The sequence below is a fragment of the Chanodichthys erythropterus genome, chromosome 10 (genome assembly GCF_024489055.1).
Source record: "Chanodichthys erythropterus isolate Z2021 chromosome 10, ASM2448905v1, whole genome shotgun sequence".
Lineage (NCBI taxonomy): Eukaryota > Metazoa > Chordata > Actinopteri > Cypriniformes > Xenocyprididae > Chanodichthys > Chanodichthys erythropterus.
Genome location: NC_090230.1, coordinates 35,602,075 through 35,624,133, shown reverse-complemented (window position 1 = coordinate 35,624,133; position 22,059 = coordinate 35,602,075). Strand labels below are relative to the sequence as shown.

Here is a 22,059-nt window from a genome sequence, read left to right as displayed (position 1 = left end):
TATATATATATATATATATATATATATATATATATATATATATATATATACTTTTACAACTAACCAAAATAAGTTAACTGTTAACTGTTAAAAATAAGTTAACAAAGTTGAGTTAACTGATATTTGTTTTATTTCAGTTACTAAAAACATTTTAATAGTTTTAGTTAAAATAACAATGCTGGTTTGGGCAGACATTTAACATCAATGTTTGTTTTTCAACAGTTGTTTTTTCCTCATCCACCAATTGAGAACCACTGATCTATCAATTTTGCCTCAAAGCAGAACTGTGGGAACACTGAACAGTCACCCAAAGAACAAAACTAAACCTGTTTGTACAGATCGCTGTGCATTTTTAGTCAATAATAATATTCTTAATTTTTTAGCATTGTACCTACAATGACTCTTCGTGATTCGTCCCCTGAATCATATCATATATATTCTCCTGATTATAACAGGCATGACCGTCAGGTGATCACTAGACTCTCTAGTGCTGAAATTATAGCGGAAAATGTGAGTTTGCCATGAAATTGTTCCTAGTCCTGTTGTTCTGAGACGTCATGGCGAGATTCTGCTGGCAGAGTCTTCCTGTGTGAGTTCCTCACTAGACGGTCATCAAGCTTTTATTTTTCACCACAGCGTAGTTTGGATATTGAATTGAGTGGCAAAACATTTACACATTTAGTAAAAGCAGTTTTCTTAAATTTCACGTGAATGCAGGGATAGTTCACGCAAAAGTTAACATTCTGCCATTGATTATTCATCCTCATGTCATTCTAAACCTGTATGACTTTTTCTTCCGTGGAGGAAATAAAAAAATAAAAAAACGCCTTTTGTTTTCCACAGCAGTCACAAGGTTTCCACAAATCACAGGTTTGGAGTTAATATGAGGGTGAGTAAAAGACAATGTATTTCTGAATGCACTGTCCCTTTAACTGTCTCGAGTTTTGTGTGAGATCTAGAGCTTGTGTAATCCTGTTTCATGTCTTAACTGTCTTTGAGATGTAATTTAGTCTTGATACTGAATGCATAATATCACATGATCAATGGTGGTTCTGTAATTAACTAAACTGTAATGAAAGGAAATGCTTATCAATATTTAAATTTAATTATAATAAAAAATGATTAGTTTTGTGTAATAAATTTTTGAATTAAAACTGTCTCTGCTTAGGTTTTTATTACATCTTACAGTACACCATATAAATGTATAAAAGATGTCTGTACCTTTGTTTTGATGGAAAACCACACACACACACACACACACACACACACACACACACACATACTTGTTTTTGTGAAATGTGGGGACATTCCATAGGCGTAATGGTTTTTATACTGTACAAGCCATATTTTCTATCCCCCTACACTACCCCTATCCCTAAACCTAACCCTCACAGGAAACTGTGCACACTTTTACTTTGTCACAAAAACTCATTCTGTATGATTTATAAGCCTTTTGAAAAGTGGGGACATGCTGAATGTCCTCATATTTCACCTCTTTTTGTAATACCTATGTCATACCCATGTCATTATACACATTTGTGTCCTGATATTTCACAAAAACAAGTACACACACACACACACACACACACACACACACACACACACACATATTTATATTTTTCTGCAATAGCAAAATAGAACAATAAATTCTAAAGAAGAAAAACTTTTATTTGAACATGACTTTCATGTACTAACGGCTCCCTTGTTACTGTTTAGTGTTCTATTCAGGATTCAGACTACTTTTTATGTGTCCGTTCATAACATTTGGTCCATTCAATCAGAACTCAATGTCCCAGCCAGACTCTTCATCAGGTGGCGGCTCATCCGTATCCTCAGGAAAACAGTCAAAATTACTTGTGTCCAAAGGGCCATCCACCTGCAGCAACAATATATGTTTATTATTTTCCAAACTCATTTTCTCTGTACCAAAAGCAAGAAAAAGCAAAGAAATGCATTCACTCAGGACAGCAACACTGTCTAAAAATATCTGACAGTGATGAAATGAAACGGTTCATTTTCATGGTTCACTTCAATGAATATGTTCATTTGGATGTTCACTTCAATGAATCAGTTCATTTGGACGGTTCACTTCAATGAATCAGTTCATTTGGATGGTTCGATTAAATGAATCGTTTGATTTGAACGGGTAGCTAAAATGAATTGGTTCATTTTCATGTTTCACTTAGATAAATCTGTGATAGATGATTTCTGAGGTTGGCTCAGATGTCTTTTTTAGGAGTGTTGACATCCATTTTGAACGTTTATTTTGCATATCTAGATATATAGATAGTGTTGGATTAAAAAAAAAAAGTCCATGAAATGATTAATTTCTTATTCGCTCAAGAATCTCACTTACATTTGGTATAAATGGAGGAGTCAAGGTGCCTTCACGAATACCATCCCAGTTAAACCCCTCAAACCATCTGCAAGAGACATCAAAACCAGCACAGACCCAACACATCATGACTAAGTCTTAAAATAAATGCAGTAATGTAGAAACAATGTCAGAGCTGAAAGTTCAGCAGGTCATCTATACTTGTGTTTCTGGATGTCCTTCACACCGTTCTTCTGGTTGCCGAGTCTCTCGGACGGATTGTCCCTGTCGAGTTAAACATGCAAACATTTATGGCATCAATCAGATACTATCAGATTAGATATCTTGCGCAAAATTGCGCAAATTCTTTAGTCACCATGAAATAAAAACTGACGATTTTTTTTAATGGAATATTTTGTGTTTTCAACATGAGGGCAGGACATCCTGTCACTCAAATGACATCACAGCAATAGCAAACCACAACCATCCAATCAGTTCCCCGAGCTTTCAACTCTATCATTGCATGAACAAAGTTCACACAGCTAATATAACCCTCAAAATGAATCTTTACAATGTGTTCATCATGCATGGGTCGGATCATGTGAGTATAGTGTTTATTTTGATGTTTACATTGATTCTGAATGAGTTTGATAGTGCTCCGTGGCCAGGGATGGACTGGTACTAAAAAACGGCCCTGGACATTGACTAGGCCCGGCCCAAAGCAATCAGCGTGCGGAAACTCGACAACAACAGCAATAACGCATGAGTGTCACAAGACTTTAATTGAATTTGTGTTAAAAGTGTTAAAAGCATATTATCCTAGATTAACTTGAATACTCATATAGCAGGGGTCTCAAACTCAAATTGTTGCGGGGCCGTTTCTGTGATTGACACCTCCTAGGAGGGCCATATTAACCTTCAATTGCAAGAAAGCGCAACATTTCAGAAAATTTACTTTCCTTTGCATTATTTCTCATTTACTTCAAATTTCATTAGGCCTACTAAAATAATTTTATACCAATACTATAAATATCTTATTTACCATACTAAATGTAAACAGCAGTGTCTCTCTCATTGTTACAGAGTGTAATATAATTATATAATACTATTACTAACATAATTCTACTAATATAGTAATATAATACTACTAATGTAATACTATTAGTTGCAATAGTCTGGTGCAACTTCTCACATCCAACAAGATGCATGAAATAAAAAAATTGTAATTTAGGAACAAATCCAGCAACACTTGTGGCGTGGAGGGGTCAGAAATAAACAAAAAAACTAGAGCTATATATCAACTTTATTTTGCCAAAAAAAAACAAATCTCTCATTGTTAAATACATTATTAGTTTTTAACATTTAGTGTATTTCCCTTACTTTATGTTAGCTTAAATAACATTAAAATCTTGCACTGAACAATACTGTACTGAACAAATACAATCCATGAATGCATTTGTAGACTCTTCTGTTTCTTGACAGACACCTGCAGCGCTTCTGCTCACACAGCTGAGACACATTTGTCCAAGATGCCGTTTGAGCATCGGTAACGTTTAATGGCTGCATCGGACGCGTTTCGGTGGTTTAAATCGACGCTCGTGACTTAAAGTCGAGTGCTTTCAAGAAGGAGAATGCGGCGCGGCCGCTTATGTGACGCGATATGTGAATGCCCTCATAGAACGGCGACTTTTTCTTTGCATATCAGACCGGTAGCAACTAGAGAAAAATAATAATAATTTAGCAGGCCCCATTATGTTTTATTTTTGAGATCAGTTGCGGGCCGGGTAGAGGGGGTGGGCAGGCCGGCAGTTGAGACCACTGATCTAACGTCTTTGCTGCTTACTTGGCGGCCACGGCCAGTGCAGCTGGCATCCAACATAAAGGTGCATTGCTGCCACCTAAAGTACTGTAGTGTGGAACAGATTAGTGGGGGGGAAAAAAACAGGTGATGACCATGTGCGAGGCGGGTGGTGGGCCGGCCCGCCAGCCGTCCTGGAGTACCGGCCGTTCTGTGATTCTCCAGATCACACAGATGGCCAGTCCGCACCTGTCCGTGGCTAACAACTAATGCTACACTGTTGGAGAGATTTATAAAGAATGAAGTTGTGTTTATGAATTATACAGACTGCAAGTGTTTAAAAAGGAAAATAACAAGTCTTGTCTCCATGAATACAGTAAGAAACGATGGTAACTTTAACCACATTTAACAGTACATTAGCAACATGCTAACAAAACATTTAGAAAGACAATTTACAAATATCACTGTCAGTTATTATCGCTCTATCTGCCATTTTTCCCTATTGTTCTTGCTTGCTTACCTAGTCTGATGATTCAGCTGTGCACAGATCCAGACGTTAATACTGGCTGCCCTTGTGTAATGCCTTGAACATGGGCTGGCATATGAAAATATTGGGGGCGTACATATTAATGGTCCCGACTGTTACGTAACAGTCAGTGTTATGTTGAGATTCGCCTGTTCTTCAGAGGTCTTTTAAACAAATGAGATTTATATAAGGAGGAAACAATGGAGTTTGAGACTCACTGTATGTAATAACTCTTGTTATTCAACTATGCCAAGGTAACTTCAATTTTCAATTCGATGGCATATTTAATGCTTAAATATATAGTGTCCATGAATGCTGTGTAGTTAGGCAGCTCCCTTGGCTTTTAAACAGGCTCACTCCATCTCTGTACCTGCAGAGTCTCTTGATTAAGTTCGCAGCACTCTTGGTGATTTTCTTGGGAAACTCCACCATATCGATTCCTCGAAGAATAATGTTATACGTCTTCATGGGATCTGACCCTGAGAAAGGTGGGCTTGGATGGAAAGAGAAAAATGGTGTTTAATGTTAATAATTAGAAGAGGCAAAGTGTGAATTTCACTTCCTGGGATTCTGGGAACAAAAAACGTTACACTGGTTAATAATGTCATTAGTAAATGGCCAACCTTCCGCTCAGCAGCTCAAAGATGAGGATTCCAAGAGACCAGCAGTCAGCCGAGACGTCATGACCTTTATTTAGGATGATCTCAGGGGCCACGTACTCTGGAGTTCCACAAAATGTCCACGTCTTCTTCCCCAAGCCAACTTTTTTAGCAAAACCAAAGTCTGTCTAAAACAAATACAACGACTATTTTTTGCTATTTGAATATTTGGTTGGTAAATGTACACAAGTTTAGGCACACTTGACTGAATTTGTTTCTCATCTTCTTAGAAATCTAAAGATATATGCTTAAAATTAATTTTGTAGTAATATAATGTGTAGATATATTTCTTTACAAAGTAAACATTTTTATTTAAAAACTTTTTTTCTTTTTAAATGGATAATAATGTAGCAGAAACGCATGTACAGCAATTTAATTAACTGAGTTCGAACATAGAACCTTCTGGTTACAACCTTCAGATCTTTACTGAAATTGAAGTGAACTTAAATTCAGATATGGTAATGAACATTTCAATTCCAGCACACGCTGTAAGTGGTGGATGACCAATCACAACAGACTGGGACATTGATCAGTCAGAGCATAGAGAGACTGAATCATTTATCAAACCGTTTCAGACACTGAGAAAAGATTTTATGCTGCAATGTATATTATGAGAAAATTAAATTGTGTTCTGACCTTTGATTAATGTAAAAACAAAATTAGGAACCTTTAAAATAGGATAACAGTGGCACTTTAACTAAAACTAGAACTAAATAAAAAGCTGAAATAAAATAAAATATAAATATTAGATGAAAATGTTGCCTTGCTGACTAAAATAAAATAAACTGAAGTAGTAAAATTATTAAAACTGAAATAAAATGTAATGTAATAGAGATATATAAAAAATACTAAATTAACACCGCTTTGGTTACCAGCTTGGCATATCCACGGTGGTCCAGTATGATGTTTTCAGGCTTCAGGTCTCTGTAGATGATGCCTCGGCAGTGTAGAAAAGCGAGAGCTTCCACCACACATCCAGCGTAGAAGCGTGTGGTGCTGTCATCAAACAACCCCCTGGACACAGTCACAGAACGTCCTGTAAGTTACTCAATCCGTTCAGGTGAGCGTGAGAAAATAATGATAGGCTTCTTGATACCTGTCCCTGAGCAGAGTCCACAGCTCTCCACCCAAACACGCCTCCAATAACATGTACAAGTATTTAGAATCTCTGAAGGTCCGATATAGTCTGAAGCATAAAACCAATATGGGCTTATTATCACATGCTTTTTTTATAAAACATCATGTAATGTATCAATACTTTAAGATAAACTAACTTAAAATGTAGTCAAAAATACTCATGTGAACAAAAACACAGTTTTTGTGTGTGTCCCTTTAAATGCAAATGAGCTGCTGCTCCTGCTTTCCAGAAGAGGGCGGAGCTTTAACAGCTCGTGCTTCAGTTGCTCAACAACAACAAAGCTGGAGAATCTCACGCAGCCAAACTGAGGATTGTCAGTAATGGTTTTCAGCCTTACATTGTTCAAACCGGAGTCGACACTGATGGAGAGACTCAGGAAGAAGTTACAACTTTTAGAATGAAACTGGAAGTTTCTGAATGGTTAGTGGATAAATTTATGTAGTTGGTGTGGAGTTGATTCAACTCATCAACTAGCATGTGCCGTCATGTTAATCTTTTGTGCAAATCCAGCATTGAATTGACCCTCGTTTGTGAAGCATTCAATGACGGCATGGAAACAACACTCTACTACAACAACTCTTCCTCTGTTGCGTGTTCCCGGGGGCATAGTTTATGTAACTTTTGGGGTTTGTGATGTCACCAGCCCGGGAAGAAGCTCGTTGTAGTCCCTACCTATCTGCACACTTAACAGTTAAATACATCAAATCATGTGACTAAGTTATCATGGGGGCTCATCTGGCTTTGAGTTGTACTGACCTGACCGTAAAAGGACTGTGGGCTTCCATCATGATGCGTCTCTCAGACAGGATGTGGCCCTGTTGACTCGTGTCCAGGATGTGGCGCTTTTTCAGGACCTTTATGGCAAAAGAGCGACTGGGATCGTTTTTCAGCTGCACCTGTAAAGAGTCAATATAAACATACTCTCAAAAACTCCTGATCATTCTTGAAGTATCATCTAACTGCTGCTCTCATGAAATGAGACTAATCGTACCAGCTCTACCCGACTGAATCCACCCACCCCCAGCGTGCAGATCACACGGAAGTCGCTGAGAGACATACTGGAGAAGAACGCGGCTTCTGCCTCCAACCTACGAGAAATATCAGTTGTTCTCATGACCCAGAATGCTTCTCATTTCTGATCAATGGATGTGAAGGAGCTCATCATGTGCTTACTTGGCTTTCACCTCTTCGCTCTCATACATTTTATTGCTCATATTGTCCAGTCCACCGATTAGCTGCTTGAAAGACCTGTTAGAATTGAGTTTTATTAGCAGTCAGTACATGTGACAAGACAGAGAAATTATGTTATTAGTTTACTGACTGTTCTGATACTATGATTGTACAGGTTCTGCTTTTGACTTATGATGGTTGTGATTTTATGTCATAATTTTGATTTTAAGAAATTAATTTCAAAGGTAAGGATTTATGGTTATGATTTTGATTGATTGTGATATTGTTTGTAATGGTCATGATTTTTAGTAAACGTTATTGTTATTCTGATTGAGATATTTATGGTGATCATTATTAAGAGAATTTTGACATTAGGATGATTTGTTTGTGTAGGTTCTGATTATGATGGGTGTGATACTAATTGAGATGGTTATGATTCTAATTAAATGTGATGATAGTGATTCTGACTGAGATATTGATAATGATTGTTATGAATTCGATTTCTTTGGATGGTTGCGGTATTGTGTATTTATTTTGATGGTTATGTTTTTGATTTTGATGGTTGTGATATGGATTTAAATGGTTATGATTTTGATGGATTGTGTACTGATTGTAATGGTCATGATTTTTAGTAAATAAGATGATTGTGATTCTGATTGAGACATTTATTGTGATAGTTATGATTTCGATACATTGGAATACTTTGTTTGTGTAGATTCTAATTTTGACTAATTATGATGGGCGTGATACTGATTGTGATTGGTATGATTCTGATTAATTTAAATGATTATGATTTTGATAGTGATGGTTTTGATATGGATTTAGATGGTTATGATTTTGATTGTGATATTGATTGTTATGTTTATGATTCTTAGTATATATGATTCTGATTGAGATATTTATTCTGATATTGGGATGGTTTGTTTGTGTAGGTTCTGATTTTGACTGATTATGATCGGTGTGATACTGATTGGGAGGTTATGATTCTGATTAAATGTGATGATAGTGATTCTGACTGAGATATTGATAGCGATTGTTATGAATTTCATTGCTTAGGATGGTTGTGATATTGTGATTTTAATTTTGATGGTTGTGATTTTCATTGTGATGGTTGTGATATGGATTGTAGGTATTGATAGGTATGATTTTGATTGATTGTGATATTGATTGTAATGATTTTTAGTAAATATTGTGATTCTCATTGAGATATTGTGATAGTTATGATTTTGATACATTGGGATAGTTTGTGTAGATTCTGAATTTGACTGATTATGATGGGTGTGATACTGATTGTAATCGTTATGATTCTGATTAAATGTGATGATAGTGATTCCGACTGAGATATTGATTGTGATTGTTATGAATTTCATAGCTTGGAATGTTTGTGATATTAATTTTGATGGTTATGATTTTGATTGTGATGGTTGTGATATCAATTCTGATAGTAATGACTTTGAGTAAATGTGATTATTTTGATTGAGATATTGATTGAATCAGTTATCATTTTGAGTAAATGTGATCATTGTGATTCTGATTGAGATATTTATTGTGATAGTTTTGATTTATTGGGATGGTTGTAATTTTGCTTCTGTAGGTTTTGCTTTTGACTGATCATGACGATTGTGATTCTGATTGCGAGAGTTATGATTTTGATTGACTGGCATTGTTATATTGGTTGTGATAGTTATGATTTTGATTGATCGGGATAGTTGTGATATTGATTGTAATAGTAATGATTTTGAATGACTGTGATGTTATGATGTTATGCTGCTTTTGAATGGTGATTGTTCTGCAAGCTCCTCACTCTCTGTCCACAACCAGACATGTCACATCTCCAACAGCCGTTACATTTGCGGTACGCACATCTTCCCTGGGAAGAGAAGTGAAGAATGCAAAAAGTTATTCTTAAATCTTAACCACAATGGTTAAAATGAGAATTATAACCTCAAAGTGCCTCACTGACCCTTTGAGAGCCTGCTCTCCAAACCAATCCCCTCTAGACAGCGTGGACAAGAACACTGGCTCCTCATTGGCTGATTTCTGCTGGGTGACCCTCACCTGTGGGCCAAAACAGCCACAAAATTCATAATGAATGTTCTGTTCTACAATCCAGCAGGAAACCTCAGAAAGGCTCTTTTCTCACCTGACCCTCACTGATGATGAAGAATGTGTCTCCAGTGGCGCCCTGACGAATGATGTAGTCACCATCACTGTAGTGAGTCTAAAGAGTAAAGAGAGAGAAGGAGAACAAAACAGAACAAAAAGATCACATGAATCAATTCAGAATTGTTTTCAGATTAATGTGTAGTGTTCATAACCCCTCACCTCTTCCAGAACATCTGCTACTTTACTCAGCACATCTTCAGCGAGAGTCTTGAAGGAGGGCACACTGACAACACAATTCAGTTCATAGTATTACTAGTACTAATTTTAAACACTGTCAAAACTTTGATTTTGGTTTGAAATGTTGAATTTGATTGTGTTACCTCCTCAAGAACTCCATGTAGTTTGAATGCTTGAGAAGGCCAGTTCTCATCATGATGGTTTGAAAACCCTGTCGGTCTATGGCCCATAGTTTGATATCAGTCAGGGCTGATAGGGAAGAAGATGACAATGGTGAGGAAGGAGGAAATTATTCCTGAAAATGTGTAGTTTGATTCTAATGAAGGCTTAACATGCAAATAATACTGCTAGATTCCAAATTCCAAACCGTTTAATTTCCTAAACTATTCTTTTAAATAAAGTCAAAAAGTAAATAATATATAAATATTAAATAAAATGTATTATTTAAATTATTAAACTTTATTATTACTTAATTAATATATATATTTTAAAATAAAAATAGTGATGCATTTAATCATGGAATTTTACAATCAAGAACACGTTTAAATATTTAAAACCAGACGGATTTGCTGTGATTCTCTGCTTCATAATGCATAGACAAGGTCAAGCACATGTGCAAATATAACTCTGGGCACGATCTCTTCACCTAAACACTTTTGTTCTGTACTTCCTCTCAACATGATTGACAGCTGCTGCTTTGAGAACTCTTCACATCCCACTCAGTGTAATTATTCTGCCAGCCCACCCCATACACAAACACTTTCACATACTGTTCATTTTCCTCTCTAAACACTAATATACTCTGCAGTCAATTTCATGTTGAATATTTGAAGAGAGGCACACCTGCAAACTCAATAAAAAAATCCTAATAAATACAACACCCTCCAAAACACCCTCATTATATCCTGAAAAATTATTTGATAGCATAATTGTATGAATGAATATCCTGCCTGCTTTATTTTTTGGGTTACTGTTCTTCCATTAAGTGAATGGCTGTTCAGAATAGTTTACTACCGCACTAATTTTTACTGTATGCACTAAGTATATTGTTTAAAGTATGCAAATTATTAGTATGCACAGGTGCTTGGAATAAAAAAAAGTGGATCCTAAATGCAAAGTGAACATTTTTATTCATGGGATGATTACTGGATGCCACACATCGATTTAAACAAACAATCAAAAGTGGAAAAAGTTGGTCAAAAATGTACATTTACACAAAATGACTGCCAACCGCAACTTTCAGACACAATTTTTATTTTTTAGCTCAACTGTCATGGAATGGAATGTACAGGATTGTGGGATATCAGAGGCAGTGAAAGATACATCTATACTGCCTTCAAAAAACGATCGGATGAAGACAGGATGTGACATGATCATTGGATTTGGACATGCCTTGTTGCCCTCCTACCTCTGTATGCTCCCTGCTCAGCTTTCGAATGTAGCCTACAAGAGTAGGTGACAATGTAGTATACTACTGTTTTAAACGTGTATCATGGTGCTAATACATTCTGTTTCACAGACTATATATTTTAATAAAAACAGTAGGCAGGATACAATTTATACTGTGTAATATGTAGTAAGCAGTATGTTAGCCAGGGTTGCCAACTCTCACGCATCTGGCGTGACACTCACGCTTTCAGCATCAATCTCACGCTCTCACGCACACGCAAGAAATGTCACGCCAAAATCCATTCTTCTCCCCTCTCAATCCGTTACTTTCTGTTGATGACTAGACCACAGCGTATTAATGACAGGAGAGGAGTTTAAGGCCCACAGCTGTTACATCTCCCTACAACGTTCTCACTGCAGTATTCTCTGATCGTCGATTGGCTGAAAACCTTGCACCTGATACGTCAGTTGCGTGTGAGAAGTGAGAGAGAGCCCCGGCCGCGCGCGCGCACTCAATATACAGAGCGGCCAAAGCGTCAAGCACAGAACCTCTTCAGCACTCCCGGATCGTGCTCAGTCCGCCGCTGGCCAGGCTGCTTCTGCTTTACACACCATGGCCGTTATTTTCTCGAGAAAAGGAGTTTTCTCATAGCGTTTGCAACGCAATAGCCTACTCGTTCCCTTATCTCTCAGGGAACCGAGGTTACGTAAGTAACCGAGTACGTTATATACGTTTTGTTATATAACATATGACAACTTTAGCACATTTATCAGCTATACATTCATTCAGGGTTTTCCACTAATGACCCTCTGCTGCCGCCACCGTTTCATAATGAACTGAAAATTTAAAACATACTACGTTTGCCAACGAACTAAAATCGAAACTGAGATATGGCTTTGTGCCTTTATAAAACAGCAAAAGACAGTGATTAAGTATATGTACAGTCTGTCTGTGCTGCGTGTTTTAAAGAGAAGAGCGCGCATTTGTGCACGCGATCAGCTGGTGATCTGGTGATCAAAATAAAAGCTCAAGGATATCTTTTAAAAAGAAATGAATGCAAAAGTATTGTAAAAAAATGTTTGAACCCTTTTTAATGTCCAGGTACAAGTCAATGCTGTTTCTTTGTTCAATTTGCACACTGTACATGGGTTGAAGCTCTTAATTTTGAGTTTCCAGAGTGCACCAGATTGATGCATTTAACCTTAAAATGTACAAAATTTTCTTCCGGGGGGGGCATGCCCCCGGACCCCCCTAGCGGAGGTACATCCAACCAATTTTTACAAATTACAGTGGCAAATAATGTACATTTTCATACGACAACAAAAGCTCCTTTCATGTCATTAAAGCTATTAATACAAAATTGAAATGTCTTTGGACAAATATAGATTTGGAATAAGCCCCGAATGTTTACAATGTCTGGCTCCGCCCCTGTCATGTAACAAAACTGACAAAAAATAAATTATTTCAACCCAATGATACTAAGTAAACATGGACTGACATTGATTTTTAAAATAGGGTTACCAAACATTTTCTCCGCGCACATGCGCAAACTGAATTTTTTACAAAGTCTCACTCCAGCCAAAGTCCCAAAGTTGGCAACCCTGTGTTAGCAGAAGTTAAACATTTGAATTTTTTTTCCAAAAAAACTCACTAAAACGACTCCATCTGGAGTGTTTTCAAAAGATTTCAACGAATGCTAATCAACTTTGCTGAAAATGAAGTAGATTTATCTTTTAGACCTTAAAAAGCTGTTGACATTTCATAATAGACCTTCACCTCATCCTATTTAACCGCTGCGAGATGCACTACAGTAACTGTCCGTTAGTGACATCAGATGTACCTTGAAAATGGATCTAACCTCTGACCCCAAAACACATTCACAAAAATGGCAAAAAAAGAGAAAGCTCAGAAAAGACTGTTGGAGTTAGAGCAGACAATGAACGCACAGAGCTTTAAGAAATTGCACAGCTATTCATTTAGCTGACCCTGAACCGCAGACACCGTCTGTTATCTTCCTACACAAAAGAGAGACGTGACACACTGAACATTTTTTGTTTCATTTGATTCTCTAATTATATAAATCCAGCTTAAATTGTACTCACTCTCATTTAAATATGCAACATATTGAAGTTTGAATATAGCATGCTGTCTGAAGTGTTCAAACGTCACAAATCAGTACATACAACCAGGGCATGACATGGCATGACTGTGGCTAGTGGTTTTCCAAAGTTACTAGCCACTCAGCATTTTCGCTGGCCACAATTTTGACATCAATACCATGGGGAAAATTGCCATTTAGATATTTTTAATATAATCTCATAATTTGGCAGCAGGTATATTAGGCTGCTGTCACTTTAATACCTGACACACAGACCCATTATACTGTTACATGTGTTTTCTTTCTCAACTGTTTATGTTCACTTAAAAAATAACTGACTGTGACATGAATACTCACCAAGACTGGCATTTTGATATTATTTTGTGTGTATTTGACTGTTTAAGCACAAAAAGCAGTGAAAAAGATCTCAATTTAGTACTGAGAGGTGGCTTTTTTAATCTGCGGGAATGAGTAAAATTTTGCACAATACGTGCAATCCCACGCTGAAATTCAAGCCACGTAACGCCAACAATATTCACCCGGAGCAAATTAAATGAGTGAGTGAGGGGAGAGAGCGAGAAAGAGCAGCTGGTATCATGTATCTATTCAGTTGGTCGGTGTTGTATTTGTCCCGCCCCTCCTCCACTCTGATTGGACGGCTGGCTAAAAAGTGACGGTGATGAGTGCAGCATTTTACTCAAAGTTGAACATTCTTCGGGCTCGTTCACACTGAATGTGTCTTTGCATCAAAAACCACAACACAGCGCTCAGGAATGGTTTTTAAAACGCAAGGGTTTCGAGGCGTTCTTTTGAGACGTGATGTAATACGGGCAATAATGAACAAATATAACAGTTGCCACGCCAAATTGCTGCTGTAAACAAAAGCTTGCAACGTTTGCCCCGCCTCCGAGTTCGTCTGATTGGTCCACTGATTTGGGACTGACATTGATGAGCGGTGCTGCGTGTAAAAGTTTAAATTCTTTTAACTTGACACGGCGTCATACAAACGAGGCGCTCATGTGAGGGTGCTGTAAAAGACGCTAGACGTGAACATACATGTCCTTCTAGCGCGTTTACATAGAAAAACAATGGAATAGAAAAACGTGTTCTCTGTGAATGGCCCCTTCAACTCGAGGCGACCAGTAAAAAACGTGGTGCTCCCATTGAAAATAATTAGAAAAGTATGCTAGCCATTGGAAAAAAAAACGCATTATTTCAGATGCCTTTTTAAATGACTACAATTGAAAGATGTATTGTATTTAAAATTCAACCCGCCAAATAGGTTAGTAGGAGTGACTACGTTACACGGCACTGCTGAAACTGTTAAATTCAAGCCCTGCATACAATGTTTCACATTCTACCTTAAACACCACTGTATATAGTATTTAGTATATACTCCACATTATGTTGTGTGCATTGATTTTTTTGTTCAAAATAACAAAAATTAAATTAGTAAATACGTCATCAATCCTTCTTCGTTTTTGGCTTAACCTGATGGTGAGCCTATTATAAGAGTTTTTATTTTAGACCGGGCATGATGGTTTTTGTGGTAAATTAGGTTACATATGTCACTCACCCTTGTGTGTCTCGTCACATCTGTAAATAGAGAAAAGTTGCTCCGGCTACTTTGACGCATATGGGAGTGGCATGGTTTAGTGGTCACATGAGTGAGAAAGGCTAAATCTCCAACCTCCGTGGATGCTGAGTTTTTTTTTTTTTTTTTTTAAACGGCGAATAGAGGAGAGTCTGCTGGCAAAAGGAGAACATGACCGAGCTCGTAATAAAACAAGAATCAACATTGGCTTTTCAGAGATGGTGAGAACCAACTGAGGGATTTAAAATGTTGTAAATGTTGTAAATGTTGTAATGGCGTTTTTATTATTCAACAAGTGAGTAAGGTATTTTACTGAACAGATAAATTGCCATATGTAGCTCTCTAACAGAGTTCATTGTAAAGCATTATCTATTGAGAAGGGTCACATTCATCTGCACTGCGCAGAGCCGAAGCACAACCAAAACAATGTTCTTCCAAAAATGCATGCAGTTTTGTTTTTTAACCACTACAGGTCCACTACCTTTAAATAAATCCAGCTTACTAATTTTTGGGCTGCATAGAGAAATAAATCAAATTTGCAGCACTTTTTTTTGTTCAAATCCAGCAAATCTGGTCAGGGTTCACAGGTGAGATTGTTACAGAAAGATCTCTGCATGAACAGGGACAGCCAAAGGCCCGATTTTAATTGCATTTTTATTATTGCGATTAAACAGACACTACCTGAGTCAACTCATTTCACCCCAATCCATCACACTAAATCGTTGTGTCATAAAAAGGGCAAAGGACGAGGGTATATTAGAAAAACCATATGGCCAAACATCCCAGCAATTACACACCGACAATTCCTCCATGCTCACTCTGCAGGAGAGAGCCATTTATAGGGCTGAACTCAATCTAAGCCATAGCAGATTGTCTATAGCCCACAGCCCTGACAGATGAACAGGAATTCAGACTTAACACTACAAACTTTGGATTTGTGATCTTATAAGTTCGGGCATATACATTTTGTGTTCGTCAGAATTAGAGAGACAAAGAAAGAGTGTATATGTGTCCCAAAGACTAAATGTATTATATGCATAGGTATCCAGCCTTTTGTCCTTTTTTTTGTCAATATTTCTTATTTACTCCATTTGTGCTATTGTTAATTCCTGTATTTGATTTTTTTTTTGTTCTTTATATATTTTAATTATTGTGTTACATCCTTTTTCCTATTTAATTTAATTATTTTGTTGTTTATTAATAATACATATTTGATCCATCGTTCTTTGACTATGTATTATATTTGTTATCTTAGATTACTATAACATTTCTATATATTAATTATTTTATGATTGTATGACACATCCTGTTCCTTTTTGGTAAAATGGCTGATTGTTACTTTCTCTGATATTTAATTTAATTTAATTTAAAATTGTTCTTTATTTTAACTTTTTTTTTAATTAAATTAAAAATTATTAATTTTATAATTAATAATTTTGTTTTGTATTAATAATATTTATTTAACTATATTGTTATTTTACTATATATTACATTTATTATCTTAACATTTCTATATTTTAATTATTGTATGATTATATGATACAAGCTGTAACAATTTAATTAAATTAATTTTATTTTATTTTAATTAAATGTTTTTGTTAATTATTCTAATTTACTCCATTTGCTCTGTTGTTATTTTACTCTGTTACTTTTTATTATTTTGTATTAATTTTTTTTATATTATTATTATTATTTTTTTATTATATGTAGGTAAGCTGCAAACATGTTAGCAGTATAAATTTAGTTAGCAAATAAAGCAAACCAAATTAAAACTCCAAAATTAAAAATTAAAACTGAATCAAAAGGAAGAACATGTGTAAGAAATAGGAAACGTAAACATTCAATGTCCTTCAGTACCCGGTGCAACAAACATTTTGTTCTGAAATACAGAGACGGAGTGAATCTCACCCGTGACGGTGGCCGTGCGCGTGCAGTTGTAGAGTATTGCGAGCTCGCCGAAAACCTTTCCCGGCTCAATGGTGCACAGCTTCTGTCCTCCCTTGGTAACCTCCACCAACCCCTCTGCACAGAACACACACAAACAAACCCAGCAACCTTGAGTCTGTGAATGAGATTCAGAGCCATTAAGACTTTGATATAGCAAGGATGCATTCAATTGATGAAAAGAATTTCTATTTCAAAACAAATGCTGTTCTTTTGAACTTTCTATTCATCAAAGAATCCTGAAAAATGTATCATGGTTTCCACAAAAATATTATGCAACATAACCACTTTCAACACTGATAATGCTAATTCTTGAGCAGCAAATCAGAATATTAAGATGATTTCTGAAGGATCATGTGACACTGAAGACTGGAGTAATGATCATCAAAGGAATAAATTACATTTTAAAATATATTCAGAAATTGTAATAATATTACTGTATTTTTCGCTATTGTCCTTGCTTGCTTACCTAGTCTGATGATTCAGCTGTGCACAGATCCAGACGTTAATACTGGCTGCCCTTGTGTAATGCCTTGAACATGAGCTGGCATAGGCAAATATTGGGGTCATACATATTAATGATCCCGACTGTTACGTAACAGTCTGTGTTATGTTGAGATTCGGCTGTTCTTCGGAGGTCTTTTAAACAAATGAGATTTATATAAGAAGGAGGAAGCAATGGAGTTTGAGACTCACTGTATGTCATTTCCATGTACTGAACTCTTGTTTTTGGTGAGCATAAGAGACTTCTTTCAAAACTCAAATCTTTTGAATGATTGTGATGTAACTGCAATTCTTCACATTCTCCTTTGGTGTTCCAAAGAAAAGGTTGTGGAAATGATCACAGATATTTTTTTTTTTTATTATTTTGCTTTTGTTGTAACTATTATTATAACAGTCAGTGCAGAGCCATGAAATAATAGGACACATCATGTGAAGTGTTTTCTTTGCACAGACAATCGCTGTCACAAACACATGACGAACAGGCAGCAAATTCAACTGCCCACTTCACAGAGGCAAGCATAAAAACAAAAACACTTAGTGTTTTTAGCACAGTTTTATATGTACTGTTTCTCAAAATGCATATAAAGTAATTTCTTAATGCAAATATAGTAGATTTGAGGCAGATGATCCTGACCTTCCAGGACATAGACGGTAGAGCCGTCGTCACCCTCCTGGATGACGCAGCAGCCTTGTGCCAGAGTGGTGGGATACATGCAATCCATGATGGTGAGGATCTGGCTGGCCTCCAGATGCTTCATGAAATCATTCTCCAGCAGGGCCCTCTGGATCAACTCTCGAGACCTGGGATGAGCACAGTGTGATGGGGTTGAATAAAACATGTCTACCTGTTGCTAAAATATTAAAGAGGCCATATTATGCTCTTGGTTTTGTTTTGGGCTCTACTAGAATCGATTTTCATGCTTGAATGTTCAAAAAACACATTGTTTTTCACATATTTTACATTGTTGCAGCACCTGTCTTCCCAGTCTGTCAGTAACACCAAAGACCATAGATATAGAAAGACGGTTCACTCCTATTAGTTATGAATGAGAGAAACTTAAATGTGCAATATGGAGGAATAAGTCCCGCCTTTTAAAGGTGCCATCGAACGTTTTTTTTACAAGATGTAATAAAAGTCTAAGGTGTACCCTGAATGTGTCTGTGAAGTTTCAGCTCAAAATACCCCATAGATTTTTTTTTTTATTAATTTTTTTAACTGCCTATTTTGGGGCATCATTAGAAATGCGCCGATTCAGGCTGCGGCCCCTTTAATTGCTCACGCTCCCCGCCCCCTCCCGAGCTCTCAACTCTATCATTGGATCTTTACAAAGTGTTCGTCATGTATGCTGCATGTATGCATCGATTCCTGTGAGTATAGTATTTATTTGGATGTTTACATTTGATTCTGAATGAGTTTGAGGCTATATGCTCTGTGGCTAATGGCTAAAGCTACACTATTGGAGAGATTTATAAAGAATGAAGTTGTGTTTATGAATTATACAGACTGCAAGTGTTTAAAAATGAAAATAGCGACGGCTCTCTTGTCTCCGTGAATACAGTAATAAACGATGGTAACTTTAACCACATTTAACAGTACATTAGCAACATGCTAACGAAACATTTAGAAAGACAATTTACAAATATCACAAAAAATATATCATGTTATCATGGATCATGTCAGTTATTATCGCTCCATCTGCCATTTTTCGCTATTGTTCTTGCTTGCTTACCTAGTCTGTTGATTCAGCTGTGCACAGATCCAGACGTTAATACTGGCTGCCCTTGTCTAATGCCTTGAACATGGGCTGGCATATGCAAATATTGGGGGCGTACATATTAATGATCCCGACTGTTACGTAACAGTCTGTGTTATGTTGAGATTCGCCTGTTCTTCGGAGGTCTTTTAAACAAATGAGATTTATAGAAGGAGGAAACAATGGAGTTTGAGACTCACTGTATGTCATTTCCATGTACTGAACTCTTGCTATTCAACTATGCCAAGGTAAATTCAATTTTTGATTCTAGGGCCAGTCGCTGATTGCTAAAGTCATTGCGTCACTGCAGCTGCCGTTAGAGGCTCCGGTTCCCCTATAAACCCGAGACCTGCGCTTAGGACTGCACATGTGCATTGGCTCATCTAGCCTGAAAAATAAGCTTATTTGAGCATAAGAAACAATATTTATGGGACGGTTCATGTCAGATTTTGTTGCTTATTTGAAATATGTTATTTAATTGTGAGTTTGCCAAGCAGTTTTTGAGATTTCAGGATTCCCCCATTCAAAAAGATAGGACTTGGTCTTGAATTCCCGAAATAGCTGCCCGGAGGCATTGCAAATATTTCCTGTGACTTTCCTTGAGGGAAAGACTTTGGTAACACTCTGGGCTGCGTTTCCCAAAAGCATCGTAAGCCTTGATCGTAAGTTGATCATAGAATGGAGCCAATGGAGCTACGATCAACTTAGGCTTACGATGCTTTTGGGAAATGTTTAGTTCCTGTCTCTATGAAGCCCCACCTTCCGAAAAGCACTGTGTGCTCTGATTGGTCAACTGGACAAGTGTGTTATGATTGGTCAACCGCTTTCAGTGTGTTTTTTGAATGTCACACCCCTTACTATAAGGCTGCGTGTCTACCAAAGCATATTTAGCCAGCTGAAAATGCCTATCTGTGAGCTCTTGAGAGCACTTCGGTATTGCAGCTTTTTTTTCAGTTGAGACGCTTTGTTGCTATGATTTTGAAAAAGCATAATAGGTACTCTTTAATAAGCTGTGCGGTGTTTTTCTTTAACTCACTCCTCGCTCTTGCTGTAGTTGGTCAGGGTGACGTGGGTGAGTTGATTTGGATCGAGCGCCGTGGGTTCGGCTGATATGGCCTGGCGTTTAGTACGCTGGGGCTCATCTGGTAACGCTGCTCCGATACCAATAAAATAAAATAAAATGCAATAATAAATAAAATGCAGCATGTGTCCATGTAGTTATTCACAGTCTTTTTACAGACTTCCCAACTCACCTGTGATTTCTGTGGCCCCGGAGGGGTTGTGTGAGACAGGGGTGGCGCGGAGACGGTCCAGCTCGCCCTGAAGCTGTCTGATGAGGTCATCTTTAGCGTCCAGCTCCAGCTCTAGCTCATCGATAAGGGCATCACGCTGCCGCAGCTCCTCGATTTTGGTCTGCAGGGCAAACTGGAGGTCACGGAGAGTTCCCATCAGCTTGGGACACTGTCACCGCTGGAGGATTATGCATCTATAAATGCAATAAAGAATTCAGTGAAACACCATAAAAACTTTAACTACAGTGTATGTAATGCATGTTTATTGATCCCAGAAAGAAATTAAGGTGTTACAGCTGCTAGGATCATGTGGATAGAGTTATGAATAAAGTATACTGCAAAAAAAGTCTTGTTTTAAAAAAGATACATTTACTTGAGAAGCAAAATTACTTAAATGACTGATAATAAGTCTTGTTTTATGATTTTTGTTTACTTAAAACAATAAGAAAATATCTGCCAACAGGGTAAGAAAAATAATCTTCTTTTCCCTTTGAATTATGTTTATTATCCTGACACCAATGGCAGATATTTTACCTTGTAAAGCGTAATTTTTTTTCAAAAAGCATGATATTAAATATCTCATTTAAATCGTTTTGTTTATGTTTAGATATTTGTACAGGAAAACAAGACAAAAATACAGTCATTTTTTGCAATCTAAACAGAAATTGAAAAACCTAAAAAACAGTAGCCAGTAAAAACAGCAGCGTTATTAAGTCCATATGAAAATGCTTTTTTATTAAATACAGTTTTTCCGTCATTGCAAATTCAAGTGTAAAGTTGAATTTGATGAATTAACATGAATTTTGCAAACTCTTAGTATTTGGTCTTAAATATTTATATAGTTTATGTCATTACATTTCTCAGGTTTACATTTTCAAAATCCTAAAACTTTCAGTTTATTTTCAGTTTTTGAATCCCAGATTTTTAATAAACCCACTGTATAAAAATCATTTAGAAAAACAACAACTAAACATTCAGATGAACAACTACACAGAGAAACATAGAGATGAACTGGTAACACTATTTTAGTGTCCTTGTTACTGCACTAATAACAGTGAATTATGCATAATTACATGCAACTAACCCTAAACCAAACCATATTCCAAACCCTAATTAAATAATAAGTACATGTTAATTAATATTACTCAGTAGTACTTAAATGTATAATTACACACGTTTAACACATTGTTTTTAAAATAATATAATCTTTCCTTTTAGTATTGAAGTATAAAATTAGATACAATAAAGACAGAAAAACAACATTAGAAAGGCTTAATTTTATTAGGATAATTATTAGGCTATGATCCTTGAAAAAAATCACTTCCCAGGCAAGATGTTGTCATCTTAACAAAAAAAGAAGCATGAAAAAAAAAAAAAATAGCACTCATTTTTAAGATTGTATATTTTTCATAAAAGGACAAAGTTTTCGTTTAACTACAGCAAGCGATAGAAGAGGTTCCGTTGCCTCTGACTTACCTACAACACAGAAGCTCGAAGGACTGAACAGATCCAGCGCAGATGTCCAGTGAGAGACT

At 36.6% G+C, this 22,059-nt stretch overlaps 1 protein-coding gene across 1 annotated transcript; it reads right to left on the bottom strand.

Moving 5' to 3' along the window:
- Nucleotides 1-106: 106 nt before the first annotated feature.
- Nucleotides 107-22,014, bottom strand: LOC137029451 (cGMP-dependent protein kinase 1-like). The gene is made up of 20 exons (XM_067399055.1): nucleotides 22,001-22,014; nucleotides 20,486-20,718; nucleotides 20,269-20,383; nucleotides 18,113-18,279; nucleotides 16,939-17,052; nucleotides 10,092-10,197; nucleotides 9,931-9,994; nucleotides 9,749-9,826; nucleotides 9,569-9,663; nucleotides 9,410-9,475; nucleotides 7,609-7,683; nucleotides 7,427-7,523; nucleotides 7,192-7,331; nucleotides 6,394-6,483; nucleotides 6,170-6,311; nucleotides 5,262-5,425; nucleotides 5,009-5,131; nucleotides 2,537-2,599; nucleotides 2,357-2,423; nucleotides 107-1,876 (listed from the first exon to the last, which is right to left on the bottom strand). Exons 2-20 carry the CDS (start codon nucleotides 20,679-20,681, stop codon nucleotides 1,778-1,780), a joined length of 2,061 nt encoding a protein of 686 aa, XP_067255156.1. The 5' UTR covers nucleotides 20,682-20,718; nucleotides 22,001-22,014; the 3' UTR covers nucleotides 107-1,777.
- Between the last annotated feature and the right edge of the window lie 45 nt (nucleotides 22,015-22,059).

Excerpts from the sequence above, each read along its gene's own strand:
- LOC137029451 (XM_067399055.1), bottom strand. The coding sequence starts at position 20,681 with ATGGGAACTCTCCGTGACCTCCAGTTTGCCCTGCAGACCAAAATCGAG. Across the intron at positions 17,053-18,112 it reads TACCGTCTATGTCCTGGAAG|AGGGGTTGGTGGAGGTTACC; the intron begins GTCAGGATCATC and ends TGTTCTGTGCAG. Across the intron at positions 9,664-9,748 it reads TCATCATCAGTGAGGGTCAG|GTGAGGGTCACCCAGCAGAA; the intron begins GTGAGAAAAGAG and ends TTTGGCCCACAG.